The sequence below is a fragment of the Meleagris gallopavo genome, chromosome Z (assembly GCF_905368555.1).
Source record: "Meleagris gallopavo chromosome Z, MGAL_WU_HG_1.1, whole genome shotgun sequence".
NCBI lineage: Eukaryota > Metazoa > Chordata > Aves > Galliformes > Phasianidae > Meleagris > Meleagris gallopavo.
Genome location: NC_139435.1, coordinates 20,667,143 through 20,686,279, shown reverse-complemented (window position 1 = coordinate 20,686,279; position 19,137 = coordinate 20,667,143). Strand labels below are relative to the sequence as shown.

Genomic DNA, 19,137 nt, shown 5'->3' with positions numbered 1-19,137 from the left:
TTTTTCCTGTGTTTGTAAAATGATATAAATTTTCCACTGTATCACAGTGTTTGCTCTGTGAGTTTTTGAGAAGCATGCTGTTATAAAATATCTAAAATTCTTACAGAAGTGGTCATATTTTTTTTTTAACATATTTTCTTTTACCATTAACAATCTCTATGAAAAGAATCCCAGACTGCTCATATTATCCAGATTTGCAATCTTTTGCACATTTACCTTGTTTTGAAATGCATCTCTACTGTCTCTCTGCATTTCTGAGGAATTGAAAGTTCCTTCTCCAGTGGGAGAGGGCAATTAACTTTTCAGCTCTAAGCCTTTAACAAAAGATAGCATTTCTCAAATAGCTGTCACTTCCTCCATTTTTTCACATACATATTTTTTCAAAAACTGTTTAGTAGTCCTTGCCTCATTATAGTGGATGGAGTAAATATATTTCTGCAGTTACAATAGAAATAATGCAAATTTTTGGACATTTTGAATTACTTAGATGGAGATTCAGTATCAGCTGAGGGACAAATTTTCACTAGAAAATTTGCAAGAGACACCAAAATGCACGGCAGGTCTTCAGATTTAACTTTAGTAGAAGAGAAAAACCAGCACTGAAGGAGTTTTTACAGAGGACTGTGGAAATATAGAAGATGGAAATACTAGAAAGGCAGAGAACAGTATGAATAAGAGGGGTTTTATACAAGCTTGGGGAAATAAAGCAGGTAAAATGCAGCGGCCTATTATGTTCAGCCATAATAGCGCAGAATTGGGTTGTTAGCATTTTCTCTTTGTACATGTGTAGTATGGATTTGGGTTTAACCTTAACTGTCTCTTTTATTTATAAATCTTGTTTTGGAAATGTTTATATTATTTCTATAATTTATTTTTAGTCTAAATTGTTAACATACATTTTTACTCTTAGAAACATTCTAATTTTTGGCATTTGACCTTAGTATTAGATAACTGCTTATGTACTCCTGTGGCTTCTGTAACAGAATGCTGCATAGTGATTATTGTCTTCTAGTTAATGAAATGATTATCACTTAGTTTGTCACTGTAATGAGAAGAGAGCCAGAAAACTTTATATATATATTTATATATATATAACTTTTATAATTAACTTTATTGTCTGTTGTACAGTTATTGTAAAACAGCGTCATTTCAGAAAGTATATATTTACTATATGAACTGCATTATGTGTTAAACTGACATTCAGTGACAATCTTGATTTTAAAAGCTGCTCCACGTTAAGAGTATTTTCCTCTGCTTGATGCCTCCTTATTGGTAGAATTCTCCAAGTTGTAAATTTAGAACTGCAAGAAGAAGAAACCCTTTCTTGCTCAGAACAGCACTGTGAAACCTCATGTCCTTGTTTTTTTTTTTCTTTTTTTCTTTTTGTTGTTGTTTTGTTGTTGTTATTCTTTGTTTTTTCTAAAGAAATATGATGATTTGAGACTGGCTGATAGCTAAATGTCCAACCAATTTTTTGCTCAATCCTCCACATCAGGACTAGGGAGAGAATCAGGTAAAAGTGAGAAAAACTCATCTGTTGAGATTATGGCAGTTTACAAAGTGAAGGGGGAAAAAAAAGAAAACAAAACAAACAAACACAAGAGATGCAGAGGCAATCAGTCACTCACCACCTCCTATCAGCAGACGAATGCCCAGCCAGCCTCTAAGTAATAACTGCCTTGGAAGGACCCCAGCAGTGTTATTGCTGAGCATGATGCCAGTTTAATTGTTGAGTATCATATTCTAGGCTTTATGGGATATCCTTTTGCCAGTTCAGGTCATCTGTCCTGTCCCTGTCTGTATCCACTCTATTTCCTGGAGGGGCAAAGTGAGAAACAGAAAGCTTTGAGGCCGTGCAGGCACTGGACAGTAAGCAGTGCTATCAACACTGTTTGGTCACAGGTCTAAAATACGGCACCATCTAGGCTGAGATGAAAAGATGACCTGATAGAAAAGGCAGTTTTGAACCTGAGATTTAATATATTCCACTTTGTACTCTTTCTGAGGATACTTAAACGCTGTTGTTTTGTTTCATCTTTCTGACTGGTAGAGAAAGAGGTTTATAAACAGAAGTACGCTGGATTGTAGCAGCTATTCTTCAAAACAGGTTCAAGAACAACATATAAAAATAAATTAATATAAGTATAAAAATATATCTATAGCATATATAATATAATTTATATGAGATATGATGTATAAAATATATAAATATAATATATATATTATAGTATATAATATAATGGCAATTAAAATGTATTGAGAGAAAAAAGGATGATGTGGCTAGAAAAATAATGTTAGTTTTCGCTTTTATTAATGTTAAATGTTAGCATGTGTTTGTATGCAAAACCACTTTGTAACTAGGTGCATTTGCTGATGATAAGCTACACTGTTTATTATTAACATATTAGGTGTGCATTCATAGGCCTTTTGACATGCTTGACAATTAAAGTACTTTCTATTCAAAGAGAAATTTCTAATGGAAACCTAAAATTTTTAATTAATTGACTAACACTTTATAATCCTTCTTAATATCAAACCTTTATTGTTATTATTATTATTATTATTATTATTTCTGAATCATGACTGCAGATTAAATTGAATTTTCACTTGATATCATAAAAATCCAAAGTAATTCAGGTCTGTTGCAGTGGCTACATTTAATTTTTTTTGTTTTACTCAATTCCGTACTACTGGGGCAGAGGTGACCTTAGGTGAGCTTTAAGATGAGAAGAGAAAACTTGGTTTTGCTGTACCAATTAAGCTCCACACAGAGTCCATACTGTTTATGGTCTGAACACAGACATATCTTTTTCTCTGTGTTTTCTATGTGTGTCTCAGTGCATTCTTTCAAATTAGTATTTCTGATATTGGGCACAGAAGTTTTGTTTTTTTTTTTCTGAAAACCATCAATATTGTGTCTGTTATGGTACTTCAAGGCAGTTAAGGAACAGATGATCACCTTTTGGAATTGAAATGTGCAGATATGGGACATTGTACACTTGGGGCCATGTTCTATTCTGTTGCTGGATGTAATAATGGCAGTAATGAATCAGCTAATTGAACTGTTCTAGATTTTCTGTGCTTCACTAGAATATGGATCAAACTGTGATTCATTGGTTATTTCTGAATTGTTTAATAAAGTTGCTGACTTAGGAAGTGATGAACTTACTTTTACATTAAGTTACATTAAGTATCATTTTCTTTGAATTCACTGACATTTTTTATGACCAATTTAAGTAACAATATTGCAAAGTTTCAGTTTGTATGAAAAAAGTACATTGTTCGTTCTGCTGCTGAACAAATGAGCAGTTACAGCGATTTTCTGTACCATGTCTCATGCCTTGGCACTGCTTTTGTTATGTCTGTAGTGTTAAATAGAGGAAGTACTACAACAGATTCTTCTTCTATTGTAGCTTTGTCCAGATACTTTTTTAAAATGTAGGGGAATACTTTCTCGAAATTACTATTGGAGAAAATCTTTCATTTTGCATAATGAAGCTCCTTAATTGAATTGTTAATTAGAGCTTGCCCTGTTAGACTAATTGCAGAAAAGACTCTTAGTGTTTAAACTTAATACAACTTCTACTTGGTGGTTCCCTTATTATGAAACAATAGCAACGATGTATAATGGAAAAAGAAATGATTCTTTTTTAAGTTGACTAAACTTCTGTTGTGTGTTTGGGACTTATAATTTAGAGTTTAGTGAAGACAATTAACAAACTGCACATGCCCTTACCAGTGTCTAAACATTGCTAGATTAAGTAAAATATTAGTCTTGTTATCTGTTCAGAGAACGCTGATGCCTATAATTGGCCATTGTCTGACCCTGGTATTTTTCTGTCATGATAACTGTCAGCCTGAAAGTTAATTTTGTTTGCTTCTTTTTGGTGAAATCTTTCAGTGGTGCTATCAGGGAGAGTGCGTTCCTTTTGGCACTTGGCCCCAGAGCATAGATGGGGACTGGGGTCCGTGGTCGATATGGGGAGAGTGCAGCAGGACCTGCGGTGGAGGAGTCTCCTCATCAATAAGACACTGTGACAGTCCAGCGTAAGTAGCTAAAGTAAGCCGGAGCCAACAAAAAGACACAGTTGGAATTTATTCAAAACTGTGGTTTCACATGTTATCTGTAAAAATATTTTGCTGGTTTGCCAGCATTTATCTTCGAAATAGCAGACAGAAACAGTTAAACAGCAGAAGCTCACTTGGCATAGTTTTAACATTTTTTAATTTAGCTATTATGTATGTAGTATATAGATTGCTGGAATTATATTTAGTAGTGACTAGAACAATTTTATTTTTCAAAATTCCTTTTATACACAATATATTTCAATAATGAATTAAGTTTATTTTTTCATTATCCATATCATCTCTGGTGTTAGTCTACAATATAAATAACTATTGCCAGTTATTTATTAAAAAAACAACACTGTTTCCAAGATTCTGCATTCAGTGGTTTACATATAAACTGTAATTAGTAATATTGCTGAGCATACAGTACATTTATGTTCTGTCACATTCAACACTTAGTTTTGACTTCCCACTGACTCTTAAAACAATTGAGCTACTTCTCTCCTTGCCACCACTCCCTATTGGTCCATTTATTCTCTCTCAAGAGGGGGCACCTTCTCCACTACAGCTTGGTCTATTCTGTATATCACCTCGTAGTAGCATCTGTCTGCTTCCCAATGTCCTGAGCACTGTTGCAGAGATGGTTTGTCAGGTAAGTGCTTTTATCTGTCACTAGTGCTTCTCAGATGAGGAATGCTTACTTATTTTCATTGCTGTTCTTTGCTGAATGAGTCACTGTTTTTTTCTGTTTCTCCTTGTCCTGCTTGGGTTATTTCATTATAGCTGTAGTTTTCTGTAGTAGTTTTATTACTCAGTACTTTGTTCTTGTCATGATCTCTACTTCCATGACCATTGTTAACTTTAAAGTCTACTACCTCCATCCCTGTTTGTTAGCTTTTAAGACCACTTTTTCTTGAAAGCATCATGTTTCTTTCATGAAAATCCATTCTGTGAGTTCTGTCATTCCTGTCTTACCTTCTCCTCTTAGTATAAGTATTAAGTTCTTCATTTCTTGTACCCAGATTTTGTAACCGAGGTTGTACTTCAGCTTCCCACAATGGGCTGTAAGACAGGCACCATGACGTGATATTACTGCTATTTAAAGTGATCTTTTCACTTTCTGTCATTATCTGTTACTATTAGTCAAATCTGGAATATACCACTACTTGCTGAATAGATTAAAAATTATATATGCTCATAGATAACACGTCAGACTTTATTACTGAGAGAACAATAAACTAAGCACATAATCTTTTTCACAGCACTGTGTAAAAATAGTAGTGAAATATTTGCGTGAAGCATAATTAATATTGTAAGATTTTTAGCTACTCCTATCTCTGTGTGTATCTATTATGTTGAAAGATAATTAGTAGCGTAGCAAGCATACACAATTTTTTAAAAATTATTACTCCAATGCCTGTGCTAGGAAAAATTTCCCATTGGTTCATTAGGATTCCTGATTAAATACCTGAAACATGAAAATAGTATTGATTTTCTGTTTAGTTAACTGAAAATACTTCTTTTCCTTTATTATAAAACAAACATCAAGTGTTTTTAGTTTCTACTCTCAAGTTATGAGCCAAAAATCTGATGGCTAATTAATCTTTCACTAAAGTCAATGATAGTTATTATTTGACCTCTGTGGAAGATAGATAAGGTTCTTGAACAATCTAGGAATTTAAAAGCATTTAAGAGCCAGGGTCATAATCACACCAGCTTACTCTGGAGTTTCTTTCTTTAGATTTAGTACTACTTAATTCAAATCAGAATCAGATCCTTGAAAATGTAGTCTTTGCTATGACTCCAATATTTAGCAGGCAGTTTCTTCATTTTGTTATTGCTAAGGGAGTGATATGAAAATGTGGGTAGGTTGTTTATGCACACACACACACAAAAAAGGCAATACCTTTTTAGTGTGTTCAAAATGCAATTACACTGTATTGCTTGAAATCCTTACAAACTAGATGAATACTGTGAATGAAGATTTTAAGCACCCAGTACTATTTTGCATCTGCTGTAATTCAAGTCAGTGCTACAATTCTTATTAAGAAAAATATTTTAAAATCTTGCCTTAAAAATTTGATGTCAGTTATTTTTACAGTATATAATTTATGAGGGCTGCTCTGGAACCAATGCCTCCCTTTTTATTGTATTAGCCCATGATGTCAGATGCAGATGCTGGTGGTATGGCGGTAAAGGTTGTACCTTCCCGCCAGTATTTCCTTCCATGTTGTTGCCGTGTGAGAAGTGGCAGCAGAGAGGCAGTCTAACAAATTGGAATCTGTCATGGAAGTGTGTATGGAGGTGTGACACTGAATTTCTCCATTCTATCCATGTGGAAAAAATGGCACCTACAGACATTCTTTGATAGTTTGAAAAATGAGTAACTAATGGTGATGACTGCGTTGAAAAACAGTGTTTCGTAGGTAAAAACTTTCTCTATCGGACTGTGTTATTGCACTCTTTTTATTTGTTGTTGCTTCCATGGAAATAAAAGGGAGGCATTTCTTTCAGAGCAACCTATGTATATCTTATGTACTTGTATTTATGCTTATAATATAAATCTCATGAACATGTGTTTATGCTGAAACATAAACTAAGACATAAAACATCTTTTTCCAGGCCTTCAGGTGGAGGCAAATATTGTCTTGGAGAAAGGAAGAGATATCGCTCCTGCAATACTGATGTAAGTAAATTTTGTTCCTTTGTAGAGCAACTTGTCTGTTTTTAATTTCATCAGAAACAGATGTATTTATGCATTTTTTTTCCAGTTCACAAAAGCTGTGAATTTAGCACTTCATTGGAAAGCATTTCTGTTGGGCACCTCTACACAGTGAACACCCTACAAGCTCTGCTGTATGTCGAGAACCCTGTCTCAAGGGGTTCCCGACTGCTGCATTCATTATTAAGGCCTAGAGCAAGTTCAAGATGAGCGTTCAGGTTTAAGGTGAACAAGGAGCATAGGGAGTTCCCTTATACGTTAAGCTGAAGTTCTGTCTAGCCTAGCATCTCTCAATAGTAGATAATATTTAGTGTTTAGGGAAAAATTACAAAATCATAGGAGCCAAGTGTGACATTTCCTTCCTTAGAAGTTTCTAGAAGCTGGGTATTGAAAGATTTCTTGAACCTCTCATTTTATCTGTATACTGTTTAACTTTCACAAATTGGTCTATCCTCAGCCATTCCTCTACTTCTAAACCTGCTTTTTATATCTATATAACTTTCAGTGTTTACAGTCCTCTTTGATAATCTGTGAAAATGTATTTCTTCCAGTATAAGTGCATTGATCTGCCATCAGGAATCCATTAGTTCTTGTGTTATCAAAATGATCATGCAGTTTTGGTTCAACCCACCAAGTAAAGAGTTAACACTGAGGAAGGAGGTAGGGCAGTGTGCAATTGCTTAAAATCAAAATACTAACAAAAATTATTAATTCAAATAAGTTAAAAATTGAACAAATTGAATGACAAAAGTACACAATAAAGCAATTCACTAGTAGTTTTCTAAGTTAGTAGCAATACAAACAAAAAGTGAGCTTCCGTAATTTTTTAGCTCCAAATTCAACTTGGTTTTCTTCTCAGAACGAGAAACCTCGTAATAGTGGGAGAATCTGTGTATATGTGGTGTACATAATGGTGTTATTTCAGCTTTCCATCTTTGGCTATATTTCACAAAAAAAAATACACTAATTAATATTGTTTCCATTAATATACCTTGATATTATGATCACGATTAATTTTCATGTATTATCTCTGCATACATGAGATTTTCCCGTGAGGCTTATTGTTGCTGTTCAACTGTATTACAAATTTTCAGATTTAAAACCAGTTCCATACTCCATATCACAGCTGCTCTGTTCACATATCCAAGAGGTGTGCTAAGCCTTTTTATCATAGTGTTGTAAGAGACAACTTACAACACTCACAAAGAGACTCAGCTTCTTGTCCAGTGTGAGTTGTAAATCTTTTCCAGTCCTACTGCCCTCCAAGTTACACCATTAGGAAAACCTGATTGTCTTTCAGTAGATTTCAAAAGATCAGCTGTGTTTGGTGTCTTTGTGCAATTTTCCTTTGAATGAATCCAGCTTGCCAGATGATGCTCTGTAATTAATTTACTGTCATTTTATTTTTCACACAGCTGGTTCTTGTGAAACTGGAAAATATCCTGTTATTTATAGCTCCAGTTCAGAAACAAAAATGTTGAGTGATACTGAACATGTTTCTCATTTTCACAGTTGACAGGAAATTCAACAGTGAATTCAATTCACTGACTAAGTAATGATTCCTTATTGAAGTCTTTTATTTGTTAGTTACCAATCAGTAACTAGCAAATTTAACATACTTTTCTGAACTAGTGTAGGTTTTGTTTCGTTTTTAATTAGGATACGGTGCACTGTTAATTTACATGGCTCATTAAAATCTAGGCATATTGTATTATTTTTTATTTTCACCAGGAAACATATGAAGTTGTAGGTAATAAAATGTTATAGTACTCTTGTACAAGACACTGGTCTGTGTTATCATTTATCTTTCTTTTAAGCTTGTATTAGTCAAGTCACTATCAACTTCTCTGCTTATTTTGGTCTGATATCAAACAAGCACATCACTCACTAGCACATGAGAAAGTTTAGATAATACAATATCCTGCTACCTCACAAATATTCAAGAATTTTTAAATTGTCTTTTTTCTTTTTAGTTAGTATACTATACCTAGTGATATTGTTGAAATGTTGCTAGGATTTCTTTTAGTCTTACTGTTATTAATTTCTTAATGTTAGGTACTTTTAAGAAATTCTTCCAGATTTGCTTTGCTTCCTTTATTCTCTCTAAACTTCTTGTTTATTACGAAGAGGAAGCTGAAAATGTCACAGAAGGAACATTTGAAAGGTGCGTGGGAAGACCATTCTGGCAAAATCAACTGTCATTAAACCATTTTCAAATGATGGTTGAGAAGCTGTCTAACTTAAAACTAATTCTTTTGAGATAACATTAGAATCTTTACCTTTTCAGAACCATTTTCCTAAAATATAGCGCATTTTCCCATCCATTAAGAGTCTTACTCTGTTCCAGGTATGATTTAGAAGAACATATTCCCTCTGTGGCAGCCTTTCCTCTGTTTGCAGACTACTGTCATGTCTCCTCTTAGTTCTCTTTACACTAGATAGTCTCTGTGCTAACCATCTCTGGCATCTCAGTAGTGTGTATTTTCTTGTAATATAACGCTGCACAGATTTGTTGACAGTTTCCGTCAAAAAGAAGCTTAGAACTATGTTATCTTAGTGATGAAATTATGTTTATTTATTTCAATACCTTGTTCATTTTTCTTAAAACTGTGACAGCGTTTATTCAGCCAGTATTGATTCACAGCACCCAAATCTCTTTCTGAGGAGCTGACATTTAGGAGGTCATTCCTCAGGTTGCGCTTGTACACTTGTTTAGTCCAAATCCAAATGTAGTAATTTGCATCCGTTGCATTATTTCAAAACACTACTCCAAGTAATCCAAATCTTTTGAGGTTATAATCCTGTAGTCCAAAGTGTTTATTTCCTGCCTATGGTCAGATTTCAATAATTTAAACAAGGAGTTGGAAGAAGAAACCTGTCTAAGTTTTAAAAACAAACCTTTAACAGTGGATAATTTTTTTAATCTGGAGAAGGGGAGGATGGGTGGTGGGTGGAGTGGGAATGTTTTTTGAGTGCATGAATGTATCGTAACTTGCAGAAATTTAAATTTTCTGTCTTAATGGTTTTGACAATTGTAGTCCATTTCTTTTATAGTAAACTTAAGGGTTCTAGATAACTAAGAATTGCTGAGACTAGTAGATTTTGTTTCAAGATTTATTACAGTCCTTAGTGCTTGACATTTTGAATGGAATGGTATGTATGATTAATGTAAACATTAAAAGAATGCAAATCTGTCATTATTTTTATGAAAAATGTTTTGTTAGTACATCTTTTCTCTTGAAGTTTTTTGCAGTGTCAACACTCATTGCCCATATGTAATTTTAAATGTAACACTCCCTAAAGCTCCTACCATGCATTAACATTCATTTTGACTTCATTTTTCTTTCAAAGATGAGTTAGTTCTGTTGCCCTTTCTTATGACCATTTTCATTCCTTGGAAACAGCACACATACTCCTACCAAGCATATTTCTCATCAAAAACTTCCAAGCCGCATATGACTTCTTAATTCAAAAGGCATCTGCTAATGGAAACATTGAGATCAGCAGAAAAGTACATTAGTTAATGAATTTAGAAACAAAAGGTGATAGAAAGAACACTGTCATCAGAATTGTATTTTCTACCACCAACCACTTACTTGCAAGAAACAATACTTCAGTTTAACTAATTGTAAGTGATTTAAAATATATCTAAGATTTGAAACTCAAGCTGATAAACATTTAAGATGTTGAAGACTCCTTATCTTTTAAATGCAATGTAAATGCTTTCTTTTCATAAAGGTATAGATGTATGCATACCTTTCAGATTGTTGTTCTTTAGTCTTTTCTCACAGAAGAATGTAGGCAAACTGTTTCTGTTGTCTCGTTCCTTTATACACATGTTCATTCATAGGTATTGTTAATGTTTCTCATCTTCTGATGTAATCCTTTGTTAATAGGAAACCTAGCCAATTAGAGAAGTCTGTCTGACTTGAAGATCCAAGATAAACAGCCTTCTGTAAGATAAGATGTTTGGTGTTGTGTCAGTATTGATTCAATGATTTGTTGACAGTTGTTGAACTATTTTTGCTTCAGCGTTTAAAAAATTTAATATTATTCTTAGGTTTCTTTGAATCAAAATTTCAATTGTTTCATCATTTCCTGTGAACATTCTTTATATCTTGTTACAAGTTCTTACACACTTGTTAGATTCCTCATGATTTGACATCTCCTAAAGAGGGATTGGAAACACAAGCAGCCTGTAGCAAGAGTTACTCATGTACAAATTCCTAAATCCTTGAAAAATATGAAATATCTTACCCTCTAAGGTCAAACAATTATTGCATATTAATTTTGGGAGAAGAATATCTACAAGGAGGGACAGCGCCACAGAACTGACATTTTTATAAATGCATTTCTTGAGGATTTAGTTTTACTTTCTCCCAGGTAGTAGTGACATACTCAAGAGAAAATAAAGTTATGCAACATAAATAAATTTAATTATCAGTTATATTTTTCTTATTGTTCTTTTGAGTTCGGTGGTTACAGTCTTCAACAGGGCTGCCTGAAATCCATCTCAAAGCTGGATTTAGTACATGCTTGAGAGTATTAAAATAGATTGGTGGGAAGAACAACAAGATCCTGAGATACAATTATTTTTCAGTATTAGCTAAGAAGATATCGGCACTGAAATGGAAATTTATTTTACTGCATGGGTCACCAAATCTGCTCATGGACTGAAGTATTCACATTTTTTGGAGCCAGAGACACTGGCTTCTAGACAAGCTTTAATATCACCAGTATACTAGCTTTTGAGATTGCTTAAAAGTACTTGCAGTATAGGAAATCAATTTTATCTGCAGAATTACCAAAAACAGGACAGAATGTCAAGAAACTAAAAATGTTATCATGTTACTATCTATGGTACTTTCTCTGATAATGGTAATCTTTAGGTGTGTTCTTAACCATTTAAATTCAACATTTTAACACAAAATAATGTTACCAGTTTATGTTAATGAAGTTATATTCAGTCATTTCAGATTATGAAGTAGTTAGCATTAGAAATGAATTGTCTCTCCATGATTTGCTACTACACATCAGAGCTGAAAGATCTCTTGTTTTAAAAGTGGGTACATTAATGTAGCTAAAGCTAATGTCTCTACAATCGAAATGCAGCTTGCACAGTAATGATTACAGTGTTTGATCTGAAGCCTTTGACATCATTCATCTTTTTATCAGTGAATGACTCTCTTCAGGGATGATCTTATTTTTTTATGTAAGATCTGGAGTCTCTAGATATTCCAAAACAGGTTAGAACATCTGCTTTCAAGGCATTTTTGGTTTCTTTGTTATCAAAGGTAATTGATAAGATGTCTCTAGTAGCATTTTCTCCCATTCTGTTACCATTTCATCACCTACGCTACATAGAAGGAATAACATCCCGATTGATCACTTTCATTCTTTGCTATCTTGAGTTATCACAGTAATTTTAAGCTTTTCCAGGCTTCCTAATGCTGTAGCTGAAATTATTCCCCTGTTATGCAGTCAGGTGTGAAAGGACACAATGTGTCATGGATGCAAAAGATACTTGTTTGGATAGGTTAAGGTGACTTACAAAGTATGATGAAAAGACATAACTATGACAGCAGTAGCCCTTCTATTGCCTGTCTTGAGTAAAGTTGCAGTGATGATCCCCTTCATCATCAGCAGACATTCTGCTTAAAAAGTAAAATTTTATTGGAATGAACAAGCTGGAAGTCAGCTGTTGCGGAGTAGTAGTTGTTAGGTCCTAGCACTTTGGAAAGTAATAGATGCTCCTTATATATGTGTTTCTTTCAGGAAAAGTTTTCAACCCTATTTGACAATGAAAAAGCCAGTAGAAATCTGATTTCCTGTACCTTTCCAATTTCTGAAAGCAGTTACTTCAGTGACAACATGAGAAAAGAAGGAAATGGTCGAAGCTGAAATAGTGGAGTTAAAAATAAAAATTTGCCCCCAGTCTTGCTGTATATAACATTCTCAGAATAGGGCGTTCATTTATTGGCCATGGTTTTGTGTAAGTGTAGATAAATAGCTTTGTTCCCATGGTTCATTTAACTCTTCCCAGGTATTGCCTGACTTGCCTGCGACTCCAGTGAGGAGTAGGATTCCAGGCTAAGGATGCAACTGTGTGTAGCTGTTTTTCTGTCAGACTACCAAAGCTGTCTTTAAGAAAGAGAAAACAGTGATATTAGCAGTTTTAATTGTGACAGAAACTGAATGATCAAAAGGAAGGGCTTTGCTTATAGAGTCATAGAATGACTGAGATTGAAAGGAGCCCCAGGAGGGTGTCTTGTCTATCCCTACTTGCACAAACCTTGAGGTGGTTGCTCATCAGGACCCAGGTGGCTGTCTCTAGGAATGGAGATTACATAAGCTCTCTTGGCAAAGTTTGCCTCACCAGTGAAGAAAAGAAAGAAGGGTAGTCACTGCTGGCAGTACTTTGCCTAATGCAGCCCATTATGTTTGCCTTCCTTGTGGTAAGAGTACATTGTTTTGTATTCAGCTTTTTCGCTGTGACTCCTTTTCTGTAAAGCTCCTTTTTGACTTTGAAGGCCACAAGCATGTAACTAGTTCATGGGGATATTCCTCCCTGAGTGCATGACTTTGTGTTTCTCTTTTATTGAACTTTCTGAGGTTGCTGTGGATCCATTTTCAAGCCTCTTGAGATGTCTCTGTGTACCAGCATGACTCTGATATTATCAGCCATTCATCTTAGTTGTCTATCATCAGCAGAGTTGCTGAGTATGTGCTCTTATCCATCATCCAGTTTATTATTGAAATTTATGATGTTGCCTCAAAATACATCCAACATCAACACCAAAAGAGAAGTAAGACTGCATCTCAAAAATCAGATTACAATAATTTTATTCATAAAAAGGGTTTCATGATGTCTTTTGCAGTGAAGTTTAATTAACTTGGAAAGGTATCTGTGCAAATTAGTATCTAAGCACGTGGAACTAAAGAGTGGTGGGTATTGACAAGTACAGATGAGTTTTGATTGCAGACTTTGCAATAGGTCAGGACAGTTCCTTCTAATGCTTGAAGAATAAGAGGCGAAGCAGCAAATATAATTGTTGCCAATGATTTTTTTATTTTTATTTTTACTTTGAGTATTTTTCCAATTATTTTTATTCTCATTATGAGAAATTAAAAGACTTGAATTAAAGTACTAAGTACATTTTTATTCAAGTTTTATTCAGTTTTATTCAAAAATATGTTTTTAATAGAGATATTAGAGAATTACATGCAGTTTAAAATTATAAGATTCTAGTATCCAGTAATTTCATTTGTGTTCAAAATTGGAGAAAACTTTTGTAGTTTGTTAATTGCGCACTGGGCTGGCTATGGTAGGAGCTTGATTAATGTGAGAATTATAATTATTAATATTTGCATTGTGTAGTAGATTTTTATCACACGTATTTATACAGACCATTTCACTTGAATGCCTTTGAGATTCCTGAACAGTGGTAACTGACTTAGATATATGTCGGAAGACTAGTAAAACTGCCATGAAATGAACTCTTCTGTTGCTCATAAAATACTAATATTTATTCACAACTCTAATTTCTGTCAAACAGTTTCTTTCCTCTTTCAGTCTAAAAATGATTTTAATCTGTATTTCACATACTTTGTCTCATGGCACTTGAAATCATAGCTGCTACTTAAACATTGGTAGCAATGTTTAACATGCAATATGAATTCTTGGTGTGTTCAGGGTCATCATTATTATTTGAACTTGCTCATGAAAAATTAGCAAAGAAATAGCAAAGAATTCAGTTTCTTCTGAAATAAGAAAACATTCTCTCAGTTTCTCAGTTTTGTAATTGGAAATGAATTGGAAATGAATTGGTAGTGAAAATTTAAGTGAAATCAATTTATATGTCTTAAGTAATGCTTAGAGTCAGGACCAGACATGTTATCCAGTCTCATTTTTGGCTTATTGCGATGCTTTTTTTTAAAGCTGCAAGTAAGCAAAGATGATAATAGTCTGATCTGTAGAAAGTGTTATGGTTTCTTTCTCAATATTTTAAACAACAAATGTCAGAGCAGCTACTTAATCTGAGGCAAGAGCTCTTACCAGAATGATTTTTTTTTTTCAGTTGTTTTTTATATGTGTGTTTTAAGGAGGTAGCTGACAGATCGATTAAGAAACATAGTTTGACATGATTTTGTTTTTCTGATTTTATGGAAACTGTTACAACGCTTACCTTTCTTTAAATTAATAATTCGATTCATGCCAGCTGAAAGTTGCAAAATAGACACTTAAATTACAAAGAAATAAAGGAAGTGTCAAAATCAGAGCCACAAGATAAAGCAAAGTACAGCCTCTTAGTCTTCTGAATGTTTTTATTTGTAATATGAACATTTATTTTTATTTTTATATTCAGAACAAAAAAACTTTTTTTTGGTCTGTATTATTTTAGCTATGTCCTGCAGGGGCCCGTGACTTTCGAGAAAAACAATGTGCAGACTTTGACAATATGCCTTTCCGTGGAAAGTATTACAATTGGAAACCCTACACTGGAGGTAATGTGTAGCTTTGCAAAAACATTATCGTATGTGAAGAATTTTATGCAGAAAGTAGTGTCTCTGTTTAGAATCTTTTGATGAAGATGTGATAACCTAAGTTAAGTTTTCTAACCTTTTGTCAGCTGCTAAAATCTTACAGAAGATTACAGTTAGTAAGTCATTCTTTGATTACTTTTTTTCTGTTCTAAACTCTGATTAAGTCAGTTTTTCCCTTTTGTTTTTGTATTGAATGGTTTTATTTACAGTTTTGTTTTATATAGAAAGCCTAGAGGTGACCACTGTGATCAGATGATCTGAGTGATAGCGTATTTCATGTAGATGAAAGTCTTATCTGAAATAATCTGATTTTTGAAATTCACCCTGACTTATTTCTAGGACTATGTTCTTTTCGTATTTGTGTTTGTCAAATGCTGCTGAAATGGTATCTTTTTAAATTGTTTAGTAATCATTAGGGTTATGTTAACAGAATCCATTTGTAGATATCCATCTTTGCTGTATCTTGCTGTAAGAAATAATTCTCTTTGCAAAAAAAAGAAGAGTCAGTTAAGTAAATCGGTAATGGAAAGTGAAATAAGGTGTCTATGCTACATGTGAAAAATGTAAGATAAAATCATGCATTTTGGATCAATTTATGCAAGTACATTATATTTTCAGTAACTGTTACTTTTTTCTTCACTTTTGTTGTCTAGGTGGGGTTAAACCATGTGCATTAAACTGCTTGGCTGAAGGTTATAATTTTTACACTGAACGTGCTCCTGCAGTAATAGATGGGACTCAGTGCAATGCTGACTCACTGGATATCTGTATCAATGGAGAATGCAAGGTATCAGAATTAGAGTAGATAAAAAAACCTGAATATCTTAAATTTGAGTGAAGTGTTTTATCAAACAGTGAAGATAAAGGTGCAAAAACCCATCATCTTGTTAAAATATTTTTTCTTAGCATGTAGGTTGTGATAATATTTTGGGGTCTGATGCTAAGGAAGATAGATGTCGTGTTTGTGGAGGAGATGGGAGTACATGTGAAGCCATTGAAGGTTTCTTCAATGATTCATTGCCCAGAGGAGGTATGCGTGTTTATGTCTGTTCTGTTGCATTTAGATAGCTGTTAAATGAAAAACAATACTTCAGTGGTTTCCATCATGAGATTGCTGCTAGTCACTCACTCGCTTTGACTCCTTTTGCCTAATTGTTTAATTTCAATGTGTTAGTTTGGATTTATGTCCAATTCAGCAATATCCTTCATTACTGAATATTTAGTTTTTATGATCTTAAATGCATTTAGTAAGAAATGAATGTTCAGGGTTTTTTTTTGTTTTGTTTTGTTTTGCTATAGTGCTTTGATAGAAGAAATTATGTGAATGATTTTAATGTGCATAGTGGAATGCAGTATTCCATATATGTGATAATCATGTATATGAACTATACTTGAAATTTTAGAATGGAAAGGATCCATAAGAGTTGCTTGAGTTAATGTTATCAAGAACTTGGAGAATATTTATGAATGATTAGCTGAAAATATAGCTTAAAAAGAACAATACTATTGTGTCAGTTTTATTAATACTTCATCTGGAGTCAGTTTTGGATTATCAAATGTAGGAAAAGGATTGATGCACTGAAGTGAGTTCTGTTCAGTGAGGGATCACTGAAATAATTATATGCTGAAAAAAACAGAAAAAAAAAAACATTTTTTGAGAAGGGATTGAAGGAATTTGACTTATTTTGTCTGGAGAAGTAATAGTTCATGGGACCTCGTATCAGCCTTCCAACACCTATGAGGAGGTTAGTGTGGAGACAAAACCAGGCTGTTCACAGTAGGTGGTAGATGACATGATGAAAGGAGCAGAGACAATGGCTATTAAAAAAAAAAAAAAAAAAAGACAAAACATTACCTGAATGGAAGAAAAAACATTTTCCCCATGTGGCAGTGGTTCAGTTGCCCAAAAGAGATTGGACTGCGTGACTGTCTGAGGTCCTTTCCAACCTGAATTATCCTATGATCCTATGATCATTTTATACATTAGTTACTTGTGATACAATGTTGAAAGTACTTTGTTAGCATTTAAAAAAAATGAATACATAAATTTGTACTACATTTTTCTACCACTTCAAAATGTGTGTGAAATTAAAAGAATTTTCCTTTATATCACATGAAATGGAATGTTCAAGTGTGTTTGAATCCTATACTTCCTACTAGTTTTTAATTGTAAACAATTTAATAATGGTTAGTTTCATGACCAATAAAATATAACACGAAAATTTTCTCCTAGGCTACATGGAAGTGATTCAAATTCCTAGAGGTTCAGTGCACATTGAAATAAGAGAAGTGGCAGTGTCCAAGAACTACATTGGTAAGAGCATGCTTTAAATAGACTGTAAATAAGTTAGTTATGATGTGACTTGAAGGTACGGTTTTCTGGTTTGACCAAACCTTACGTATAGTAAGAGGAGGAGAGAGAATTGTAGTTTTTAGGATGTGGCACCTGCCTAAAAAACATCCAGTTTGTTAGGATGCATTCTCCCAAGTGGAGCTAATGGAGTGCATCTTTCCTCCTTGACTAAAGCACAAAATCAGGCCAGTAAGACTTGGAGCTAGAGTACATGAAGATCACTAAAGCGATCTACTGCCCCACTCTGAGCTAGTGTCTTCCTCCTGAGGAAGATTCTCATTTTAGGGGATTGTACTGTTTTAAAACATAATCTTATTCTTGGAATGTTTATTCAACAACAGCAATAGTTACTTAAATACTAATGAATTACATACTCTATACAGGTTGCCCAGAGAAGATGTGGATGCCCCATCCCTGTAGATGTTAAAGATCAGGTTGATTAGGGCTCTGAGCAGCCCGCAGCAAGAGGTTGGAACAATATGATCTTTTCAGGTCCTTTCCAACCCAAGGCATTCTGTGATGATATGATACTGCCTCTGTATTTTAAGACAATATATTATATCAATTCCACAGTGTTTCTATATTGCTGTGTTGTAGGGTCTTGTTGCTATGCTTTTTTTTTATGGATAGGAAAACTACATGCAGGAAAAAGTTTGTGCTTTATTAAGATCACTTGGGAAAACTGTGACAAAGCACAGAATTAAATTCAAATTAAATTAATCCAGATTGTCCTTCATTTTCTTTAAATGTGTTAAATTTCATTTCCATTTTTTAAAATATTAATACGTACAAATCTGGCTTCCTCAAACTCGAACATGCTTTTCTCGGAGTTTATGTACACTGGTTTGCATAGCACTCAGTTCACAGTAGTGCAGGAGCATGCATTCCTTAGTAAAAAATAATGTAGAGAGCTGATCAGTTGTACAGGAAACAGATTGACACAAGCAGAACCTGCTACCTTTATAGACTTAATGGCAACTGTCTGCTGCTTAGTCAGTCTGTACTAATGTAAGTTTATGTGTATGATACTGATGTGTCGCATCAGTAATGCATAAATAATATATAAATATATAATGTGTATATATATAAATAAATAGTGCATAAATGCATGTAAGTGTTAGTTTGAAGGGTAATTAGTCTTTAAAGTACATTTGATAATAATGGTACCTTTTACTGTTGGTTGCTTTTTTTTCTTCTTTTTTTTTTTTTTTTTCCAGACTGCTCCCACAGTCATGTAATTCAGATTTTCAGTCTCCCTCCATCCTGTAGGAATAGTAACATTCAGTACTGCAGGAATAAAGAGCACTTACCATTTTTTCAGCATCACACGTTCTCAGTTCAAAATACGTCAGTAAGATTGCTTGTGTGTCCTATTTGACAGTTGACACAGAGCTGATGGGAGAGGCATTAAGTGCATTCTACCACAGCTGCTTTCAAAAAAGTATGTTGT

At 33.9% G+C, this 19,137-nt stretch overlaps 1 protein-coding gene across 5 annotated transcripts in view; it reads left to right on the top strand.

Annotated features, from left to right (window-relative positions):
• Positions 1-19,137, top strand: part of ADAMTS6 (ADAM metallopeptidase with thrombospondin type 1 motif 6) — a 154,615-nt gene that overhangs the window by 99,128 nt on the left and 36,350 nt on the right. For all 5 annotated transcript variants that reach the window (XM_085212678.1, XM_085212675.1, XM_085212677.1 and 2 more), the window contains exons 13-18: positions 3,902-4,047; positions 6,691-6,754; positions 15,193-15,295; positions 15,988-16,121; positions 16,241-16,364; positions 17,568-17,648. In XM_085212678.1, coding sequence (XP_085068804.1) covers positions 3,902-4,047; positions 6,691-6,754; positions 15,193-15,295; positions 15,988-16,121; positions 16,241-16,364; positions 17,568-17,648 — 652 coding nt within the window. The remainder of the gene's footprint in view (positions 1-3,901; positions 4,048-6,690; positions 6,755-15,192; positions 15,296-15,987; positions 16,122-16,240; positions 16,365-17,567; positions 17,649-19,137) is intronic.